The sequence below is a fragment of the Lepisosteus platostomus genome, chromosome 1, assembly GCF_059453375.1.
Source record: "Lepisosteus platostomus isolate fLepPlt1 chromosome 1, fLepPlt1.hap1, whole genome shotgun sequence".
Classification (NCBI taxonomy): domain Eukaryota; kingdom Metazoa; phylum Chordata; class Actinopteri; order Semionotiformes; family Lepisosteidae; genus Lepisosteus; species Lepisosteus platostomus.
In genome coordinates this window covers 34,573,103-34,583,774 of record NC_142611.1, presented here as the reverse complement: position 1 = coordinate 34,583,774, position 10,672 = coordinate 34,573,103, and the positions used below count along the sequence as shown (strand labels likewise).

Here is a 10,672-nt window from a genome sequence, read left to right as displayed (position 1 = left end):
CATAATTAAAAGAGCGAAGGCTTTGATGTGGGGAGTAAGACGATAGTGGCTCAGACAGGTTTGAGGTGCAAAGCCATGCAGAGCCTTATTTGGGAGCCTGATGATTTTGAAGTCGACACAGAACTTGACAGGAACCCAGTGCAAGGACTCCAGGATTGGAGTAATGTGATCCGCACTAAACCTCATCAGGATTCTGGCTGCCGAATTTTACGAATACTGGAGTTTATTCAATATGGATTTAGAAACGCCAACAAGTAGAGCATTACAGTAGTCAAATCGGGAGAAGACCAATGTGTTGATGAGCTTTTCAGCCACAGTTAGCGATAACATATGACATAGTCTAGCAGTATTAAAGGTGAAAGAAAGATGTTTTGAGAATATGTTGCACATGTGGGTCGAATGTCAAGCCTGAATCAAATATCACCCCCAAGTTGATCAATTTAGACTGAAGTTAGTGTATTTTGTATCTTCTCATCATTTCTAAATATTTGTTAATTAATATAAACGAATGTGCCTGGATTATTACTCTTTTCACTAAAGCTGTGCCAGAGAACAAGAATTCACATGCCTCTAATTATACCAGCCACTGCAATATATTCTAGAGAAATCACTTACAAACTGGGGGTTATGAATAACTATTTTACTTATTGAATTAACCTCTCAGTCGCTTCTTGAAATTCACCATTTTCATAACATTATCATTGTAATTAATAATGGCATTACACAGTTGTGTGGGTCTGCATATGCATTCGTGTGGAGAGCAGTTGCGGGTGGAGCCAAAACTCTTGTTTGTTCTTTAATTAACTGCATTGCATCCCTCCTATATTAAGAGCGCACCTGTGAAGAGAGCAACATTGATTTTTACACAGCACAACGTAGAGTTGTAGCTGTGCACAAAGTGAGACCAGCAGGGCCGGTTACATATAGATGACCAAAGGTGATGATAAAGGTGACCCACTCAGAAGGTGAAATGTATGGATTTACAGATAACAGCCATTTCGATTCTGCATTAGTGAAGTAATACTAAGGACATCTAAGGATTACAAGGCAAATGCCTTGAAGTTGGCCTTTTGACAACTATTTATACCATAGCTTTGTGTCCAAGGCAAATATTATAGTAAGGTAAAATTATTACTATAATATACCCAGTGGGCATTGATTCGTCGAATATACGTATATTCACGGCGAAAATACGGCTATACGTATATATACGTTGCCTCGACGTATAATCAACGTCGAATTGCAACCGTAAAATCGACGACATGAATAAACGCATATATAACGTCGAAAACACATCTAACACAGTGCCTGAGGCTTTTTACTGTATGTATCGTGTGTGCCGCAACTAGGAGTATACGGCACTCTGCACAGTGTACGAAGTAAATTATTTTCGCAGTAATTAATTTATTTTATTTACTATATTTATTATACACGTGTAAATTAATTACTGCGAAAATTATTATATACTCCTAGATGCTCTTGCAGAATCCAGCAGTGATGATCAAGATGACAGTTTTCACATAGATGACACCAAGGACGAGAATGTGGAACAGTCATCTGGTGATATGGGTGCTTGTGTCAGTGATGACATTACACACCAGGATTCAAATGACTATGGGTACACTGAAGAAGCTATTACTTCTGAAGAAGAAATCTTGAATGAGGTTGAAATTTCTGACTCTGATGAATCTGATGTAACTGACCCCAATCCTGAATCTACTGACCTTGTAGATGAGGCAAAGACTGACCCAGCAAGGCCAAATCTATCTACCAAACTTGTAGCTTGGTCTGCAAAGCATGGTTGTAAAAGACAGTGTTTCAATGATTTATTGGAGATATTGAGACGTCAGGGGCACAAGCTCTCCTACAAACACCTAATACAGTGCAAATCAGTGATAAATGCGGCAATCAGTACATTTACTTTGGATTAAAGAAAGGAATCCTGAAAAACATATCTTCTTCTAAAACATTCCAAGAAGGCATGCATTCTGTAGACCTGTGTATCAATGTTGATGGAGTTCCTCTCTTCAAATCTACATCTGTGCAATTTTGGCCTATTTTGTGCTCTTTTCACCAATTCCAGCCTTTCATTGTAGCATTATTTTGTGGAGGGTCCGAGCCTCCGAATCAGTTGATGATTATGTGAGTGACTTTTTAGAGGAGTTAAAGTTACTCACGAATAATGGCATTCACTTTGAAGATAGAGTATTTAATGTTACTGTGAAGGCTTTTATATGTGATGCCCCTGCACGCTCATATCTGAAATGCTGCAAAGGACACAATTCGTACTTTGGCTGTGAAAGATGCAAAATTAAAGGGAGCTGGGAGGGAAGAGTTGTTTTCACAGGGGATGAGGCATGTAATGATCGTACAGATGAACAATTCAAGAACTTTGAGTACAAGGAACACCAACAAAGACTTTCTCCCTTAGCTGCTGCTGGAATTGGGTGCATAAGCCAATTCTCCCTTGACTACATGCATCTAGCTTGTCTTGGTGTTAGCAAAAGAATTCTTATTTTCTTAAAGCAAGGACCACCTAAATGTCGACTGTCTGTCAGGCAGAGGAAAGAAATTTCTGATAATTTGGAAATTCTTAGCGGAAAGATGCCTGGAGAATTTGCTAGACAGCCAAGATCCCTCTCAGAGCTTGACAGATGGAAGGCTACAGAGTTCCGCCAGTTCCTTTTGTATACAGGCCCCATTGTGCTTCGTAATGTTGTATCAAAGGAACTATACACCCATTTTCTGATGCTAACAGTTGCTCTTTCCATTATGTTGGACTCGGACGAAAGAAAGAGAAATGCCTATCTCAACTATGCCCAAAAACTGCTTGATACCTTTGTTGGCAATGCTCAGCATTTGTATGGACCAACATTTGTTGTATATAATGTGCACAGTTTGAGACATCTACATCAGGATGTGGTACAATTTAATTGTTCCTTAAATTATGTATCTGCATTCCCATTTGAAAACTTTTTACAGTCCTTGAAGAAACTAGTGCGGAACAGTCATAACTCTATAGCTCAAGTAGTAAAGAGAATGAAGGAGAAGGAAAGAGTTCAGAGCAACTATGAAGCATCTGGTTCACGGATGTATATTTCGTCAAGACAAAAAGACTGTTGTTTCCTGTTGGATAATGAGGACTTTGCATTTGTGAAGGAGAAAAGAGCAGACAGAAGTCTTCTATGTGATGTTGTACGACACACTCAGACTTGTAACTTCTTCACTGAACCATGTGAGTCAAAACTGCTTAATATTGTATATGTTAATAGTCTGGAGGTGCATGCAAGGGAGAAATTCCTCTCTGTAAAAGAGTTGCACAGAAAAGTAGTGTGTCTCCCATATGGTGCTGGTTATGTCCTTTTCCCTCTTCTTCATGGCATAGAACATAATCCTGTTCCATGAAGAAGTTGCAACTTTGATTCACACAGGATGCTTCAGTCTGCTCTTTTCTCATGGTGAAGTTTAAATTTTAAAGTTTGTGAGGAATTGCATGTAGTGAATACCATCTAACTACAAATGTATAAATAAAGCAGAATGTTTATTATTGAATTATGTGTTTTTATTGAGTATAATCATTATAAGCGAACACAAGTTTAGTAATCAGCACCACAATCTGAATTAAGACTCAAAATTAAAATGTGTATGTCTGTTTCAGGTGATGTGGACACGCGCTGTTTGGATAGAGCAGGAAGTTGAGGGAGTCTTGCCCTCAAACTGGGTGGATGCCCGAAGAGAGTATGTGTGGTGGCCGAATGATCCAAAGCAGGCCACAAAACTATACAAAGAGAAGGCCAACCCTAATAAAGATACTTGGGTTACCTTCAAGCTCATTAAAGTTAAACATACATCAGGTATAGCTTTCTTTGAAAATAAGAGCAAATTCCTGTTAATTATTATAAATTCCGATTGAATATTTACAGTAACTGTCTATGTACATGTATTAGTGCAACAATACCCTTTTCATATTTGATCATATGTAATGTAAATATAATTATTTGTAGACAAGAAATCAGAGTGTGATCACTTTGATTTAACCACCTCTGTTACAGATGCTGAAGACGAGGATGAGACACCCAATCCAAAACGCGGTGTCAGAAGTAAGAAGCGGGTGTTCTCCGATTACGTTGATGGTATGTAAAAGTAACAATCTCAATATCAATAGCTATATTTTTAAACAGTTCTTAATATCAACTGATGCCTCATTTAGCTTGTACCTTGTTATTGATTTTTTTTACAACTCTTTAAAATAAGTCATTTTGAAAGGTGTTCTGTATGAAAATGTTAAAAATCTTATCAGATTTGTTGATAATGGAAATTGCTAAAAATTTTGGTTAGCTTATTCTATGTTAAACTAATTTTCTGTATTATATTGAAATATGATAATTTTCTATTATATTACAGACTTTGATTCTGATGCTGCTACTCCAAGTAAGTCAGTTTCTCTCCCTTCAAAGTTCACAAAATAAAGGAAATAAATTAATTGTAAAAAGTTACAGATCAAGTTGATTAAATAATTTAATTTGATATGAAATATTTTACTGCCATATTTTTTCTGTTTAGAAAAGAAGAAGCCACCGAAGCTGCCAGTGCCACCCCCCAAACTGAGATTCTCTCCTAGGAAGAGTGTCTCCCAGAGCTCACTCAGCTGTTCAAGTACGCTTAAAGGTAGGTTATTGGAATTAAAGTTAAAATGTTTTCTTAATGTACTTAGAAGATAACCATCATCAATCATATTTAAAGACAAGTTAACACCATTTTTTATGTTATTGAAGCCCAACCATCAAAGGTGAGAACCTCCCCAAGGAAAAAAACGGTGCCGAGTTCTGGCTTCAACATTCCTGAAGGTATTACTACATTTTTTGCCTACATCTAATTACTCTATGAAATTGAGATGAAGTTCAATGACAAACTAAATGACTAAATTGAAATATTAAGTTATGTGATAAAGTAAATGTTTTCCATAACTGAATTCTTTTCAGAGTCTCCCAGGCAGAAGACCATGTCCAGACCAGAAGAGAAGAGAGAGAGATATCCTCTTTCAGAAGGAAGTAAGTACAGTTAAAATGAACTACAGATGTGGGAATTTTTTATTTTTAAGATTATAAATTACATGTAGCACATTAGCAACACTACAGTAATGCTAATGTGACAATAGTGTAAGAAAATCCTAACCCAATTCCTTTTAAATGTTGACATAAAATGTAAATTATGTCAGAGTTTCAGAAGCGGGTATTGGGCCTCCTGATAGAGATGAGGGATGAATTGAGGCGTTTGGGTAGGTCCACGGAACCGGTGGACTCCCAATTCCACATCAGGAGGCTGACCACAATGGAAGAGTTCTGTGCATACGAGCAAGCACTTGACAGCATGGACAATCAAAACCTGCTGGTATGATATTATATTCTCACTGTGGTGTAGAAAATATTCACTACCAATATTCTAGGTTTCAGATGGGTCATAATTTTATAGCCTACATTTGATTAATATGATCCATCTCTGGCATAAGTTCATATTTTTAGTTTATAATGTATAATCTTGCTTATCCTTTAATGGCAAAATAAAGTGTTTTCATGTTCTAAAAAGTTACTACAATTTTTTTTACTTTGAAAAATGGTCACTTTGTATTTTTAGACTGAGATAATACTGCAAAAAAGTGCAGTTAATATGTGAAAATGTGTTTGTTCCATGAATGTGTAAATGGGTGTGTCTGATTAGTTGATTAATGAAGATCTAGTAGTAAAAATAGCTTCTAGTATTATTTCTAATATAATATTATTTCCAGATAAACCAACTTCAGAGAGTAGGTGGCAGTGATGTCAGAGAGAGTGTTTTCACAGTCTTGTCAAGGTATTGCTTATTGATTTTTTAAAATGTTTTTACATTACATTTTTACTTCGATCAAATTAACATATCCACAGAATTGAGCTTATAGATACCTGTGTTAACCACTGAATGTGCAAGGTGTAAAACTGCAAAATTGTCTTTTAAAATATAAGGATTACAGTACACTACATTTGATCCTAAATATTTGAGTAAATAAATGTTGAGTAGAAACTCACTTGAAAAAATGTCTAAACTCAGTTTAAAATTTGGTTTTCAGACTTATGACAAATGAACTGATGACAGAATTCAACTTCGCTGGTACAAACCGAAAAGATAAACAACAAAAGAGAGGCCTGGGAGACACAAATCTTTATAGAGTAATTAAAGGTACTCCTATTCTATGTTGTACTTTCAAACTTTGGGTACTCTTTAGTTAGGACAGACTTTATTGCTCAATTGCTGTGATGCAAGCCACATTTTATCCGTTTATTTCAGCTTTGAGCTTAGTAAACCTTAATGGTTCATTTTTGAGATTATACTCAAGAAGATATTAACCATCATTTATTTGAGTAGTAATATTATATAATTTTCTCCTAGCTGCGGTGCTGAAGTCCCACCCTACATCGAAAGAAAAAGATATAAAAGAGCACGCAATGCATTACTTGAAGACTGCATATGCAAGGCAGGGGGCCAGGAGATCTGGACACTGAAAATAATTTGGATAAATAAATAAAGTTGTACATTTTAAAATTTATATTTGAATCAAAATGTGGTTTTGAGTTATATAGTGTGTTAATATAATTAGTTTGTGTTTGTCATTACTATACTGTATATTGATGTTACCAGAATTTGTAGCTGAAGTTTAAGACTAGTTGTGTTTTTTTATGATTATTGCCCATATGTTGATTGTTGATTGATTGCATACAATGTATAATTTAATTTTTCAGGTGTGAATGTGTATTTTCAGAATACATTTCTATATATTTCTATTTCTATAAAACCTATCTTTGATGTATAATAGACCTCTACCCATATACGTATAATAGACCTCTACAGTTATCCGTATAATAGACCTCTAACCATATACGTATAATAGACCTCTAAAGTTATCCGTATAATAGACCTCTAACCATATACGTATAATAGACCTCTAAAGTTATCCGTATAATAGACCTCTAACCATATACGTATAATAGTCCTCTAAAGTTATCCGTATAATAGACCTCTAAAGTTATCCGGAACTCCAACCATATATGTATAATAGTCCTCTAAATTTATCCGTATAATAGAACTCCAACCATTTATGTATAATGAACGTCTAAACATAGACGTATAATTGACGTATAACTTTAGACGTATATTAGAATTTCATTCTAGACGAATTGCAGACCACATTTAGACGTCTAAGGTATGCGTTTAATAGACGTATATTATACGTCTTTTGCCCACTGGGTAGTAATATTATAATAAGTATTATAGTAATTATAGTACTCACACCTGAAGAAGGCTCCACGTCCAAAACATCGTTTTCTTTTTTCTCTTTTCAGCATGGAATAAACCTATTACTTGTTCCTTTGCAGCTTATGTTTGCTGACGCAGCTACACACCTAAAATATTATAGTATAGGAGTTTAACATTTGTAAGTCTATTGCTGCTTTTATGATGTTAAAAAAGAATAATTAATCCATGAAAAAATACAATTTTTGTGATTCAGTGTGCTTGAGCTACCCTGATATATGAGTTTGTTTGGTATTGGAATCAGCAACTGACAGAGTAAATAGAACATCTAACAAATATTAAAAAAATATTATTAACCTTATAAAATAATTTCAAGAATGGTTTAGTATTAAAACATAAAATAATTAAGCATCATCCATTTCCCAAATAACTGACCTTGTGCAACATCTCTTTACTATTATGTGAAGGTGGTGTCTGACAGCTCAGAATTATAAGTAATGGGCTCTGTGTGAGTTCCAACTGTAAAAACACAATAAAATAAAAACAAAATATAATCTGCGGCCAAGATCTAGAAACAAGCCAGAGTCCAGAACCAGGAAGGTAATCCAGAAGGAGAACAAAAGGACAAAAGGGCAAGTCCAAAACCAGTTACATAATGCAATGAAAATACAACTGGAAATGAAACAATAACTAGGAAAAATCCAATAACAAAAGGGAGCAAAACAAAAGGATAAAAAACAAGGAGAAACAAGAGGAGTCAGGGCAAGGAGGAAAAATGCTAAAACAGGGAAAGCTTAAAAAAGTCAGAATCTGGAGTTCAATGCAGAGGTAAACAGTACTGAGCACAGCATGTCACAGCACAGCACAGTCAGAGAATATGATTTAAACAGGCCAGAGTAGATGAGACATGGATTGGCTACAGATATCTGCCTGGTCTTTGCCTCTGCTGCACAGCTGGAGTAGCAACTAGAGCTTGGGGTGCCTGTTCAACTGAACTGAATTAAGATATCTGCTTGGTCTGTGCCTCTGTTGTGCATCTAGAGTAGCGACTAAAAATGAGGATGCACTCTGGTGATGGAACTATAACACCATGGGTCAGTAGAATCCTGGATTTAATTTAGTCAAGACTGTTCTGCCAATGGACCTCTTTTGGTATTGCATCAAGTAGAAAAGCCTTCCTCTAAAGTATCTTAAGGTGACATTGAGTCAACTTTCAGAAGCACCAGGGACCACCCTTCCATTTGGCCACATCCATGTGGCTTTTGTCTCTTTTCCCATTTAAATCTCAGAGATTAAAGAAATTATACTGTATAATGATTTGCATAATAGAGTCCAGAATTTTCTGAAAAAATGGTCAAATGGTCAATTACTTATATAAAACTTGCATAATGTACCAGAACATTTTAATACAAGAAAAAAACAGAACTTTTTATATATGCTTATGTTATATGAGACAAAAAATATGTTTTGTATTTTTTTCTGTTATGGAGAGAAGAACTCTATTTTTGAAACACTACAGTTCTATTACTTTTAATTTGAAATTTTTGGAACTTTCTTATGGCTGGACATAATTATTATAAGTGATGGTTTCATGATTTAGGATTTCTTCACGGAATTCATTAAGTTAAAGGAGGGAAAAGGGTTATATTTATACGTTGTGTATTGCCTCTTCTTATATTTGAAAAAACATTCCAATTTAAATGCAAATATATTATAACAAATTTGAGCTTTTGGTCTTTGGTGCACTTACTGCTCCTCTCCTGGTTCATCCTTCACCACATGGGCTTGAATTTGGGTCTCCTGCGTTGCTCAACAGAGGTTTTGCCATCTGAGCTACAGAAGACCCAACATCCCTGTTATGCACAGGGGAGTAGAGGGCTGTACTGTCACTGTGCCAGCAGCCATATCACCCTGCAACTCACAACTGGCAACCCACTGAAGCTAAGCAGGTGAGCCTGTGAGCCTGGTCAGTACCTGGATGGGGGACCTCCTGGGAAAAACTAAGGTTGCTGCTGGAAGAGGTGTTAGTGGGGCCAGCAGGGGGCACTCACCCTGCGGCTCATGTGGATCCTAATGCCCCAGTGTAGTGATGGGGACACTATACTGTAAACAGGCGCAGTCCTTCGGATGAGACGTAAAACCGAGGTCCTGACTCTCTGTGGTCACCAAAAATTCTTGAAAAGAGTAGGGGTGTACCCCGGCGTCCTGGCCAAATTTCCCATCGGCCTTTATCAATCATGGCCTCCTAATAATCCATATCTATGAATTGGCTTAATTACTCTGCTCTCCTCCCCACTGATAGCTGGTGTGTGGTGAGCATTCTGGTGCACTATGGCTGCCGTCGCATCATCCAGGTGGATGCTGCACATTGGTGGTGGTGGATGGGAGTCCCCATTATCTGTAAAGCGCTTTGAGTGGAGTGTCCAGAAGAATAATTATAATAATTGCTTACACTTATATAGCGCTTTTCTGGACATTCCACAGAGCCAAAAGGTACCTTTTGAGAAGTCGTGTACTGCATGCAAAGTAGCAGATGTTGACAAACAGCTAATTCTACTTGAAGAATTTAAAATCTGTCTGTAGCTTTATTTAATTGAGCAGAAAGTCACCTTGCTCTTGCAAGTGGCTCTGTTAAGCAGAGTTTGTGTTAACACTCCACACTCTTTTGAATGAGTTTTATTTTTTTAATTTTTTCTGTCCAGGGGATTGGACAGAGTGATGAACAGTGAAAAAAATTACCAAAATTAAATATACCAAGAAAATATTTTTATATCTTGTCCAGAGGGAACAGAAGGAATCTCCACATGGGCTACTGTGTTCGGTAGGCACTGTGTGAGCACAGTATGCCTCTTGACCCCCCTTACCTTCTGTATAAAAGGCTTAGGGGCCTTGACCTGAGCCCATAATTTCCATTGCTGGCAATCCACCGAAGGTTCCACTCTAAGTCGCATGCCCATTTCTATGACTTCAGGGGTGGAGTCAGCACTCGCGTGGAAGTGGCTGACCTCATCCAGGCAGGAACCCTTCCATCCAGTCAGAATGACTGAGGGAGGGTCCTCCTCCAGTGGAGAGGGTCCTGGCCCGCTTTCCTGAGGTGGAGAGCTCTAGCTCTTTCACATTTCAGGCAGCATTTGGGAATGTTTGTCCTTGTCCAAATAAAGCCTGTTCAAGCCTGGACAGGCGGGCGCCTATTGAATCCTTTCACTTAGCCTTTTTACTAGCTTTCTCTAACCCTTTCCTTCCCCCGTTGTCCTCATGGTGTTTAGGACGCCTGGTGCGGTCCTGTCTTCCTGCTTTGTGCCGGGAATTAGCTGGCTCAGGAGCTTCAGCTCCTTTGAGCGGGAGGGAATTAGCCCTGCTGGCTCTGACGGCGAACCCAGTTGCTTTA

The 10,672-nt window shown here is 37.4% G+C and overlaps 1 protein-coding gene across 1 annotated transcript; it reads left to right on the top strand.

Annotated features, from left to right (window-relative positions):
• Positions 1-1,888: 1,888 nt before the first annotated feature.
• On the top strand, positions 1,889-6,263 carry LOC148677897 (uncharacterized). The gene is made up of 9 exons (XM_088625365.1): positions 1,889-3,854; positions 4,005-4,133; positions 4,405-4,431; positions 4,564-4,668; positions 4,776-4,847; positions 4,983-5,051; positions 5,219-5,391; positions 5,786-5,850; positions 6,104-6,263. The coding sequence occupies exons 1-9, from the start codon at positions 3,662-3,664 to the stop codon at positions 6,261-6,263; spliced, it is 993 nt and encodes a 330-aa protein (XP_088481491.1). The 5' UTR covers positions 1,889-3,661.
• Positions 6,264-10,672: the final 4,409 nt, after the last annotated feature.

What these genes read in the sequence shown, in the direction of transcription:
- LOC148677897 (XM_088625365.1), top strand. Translation starts at nt 3,662, where the DNA reads ATGTGGACACGCGCTGTTTGGATAGAGCAGGAAGTTGAGGGAGTCTTG. An exon ending in TAAAGTTAAACATACATCAG is followed by an intron (nt 3,855 to 4,004) that starts GTATAGCTTTCT and finishes AATTATTTGTAG; the next exon opens with ACAAGAAATCAGAGTGTGAT. An exon ending in ATATCCTCTTTCAGAAGGAA is followed by an intron (nt 5,052 to 5,218) that starts GTAAGTACAGTT and finishes AAATTATGTCAG; the next exon opens with AGTTTCAGAAGCGGGTATTG.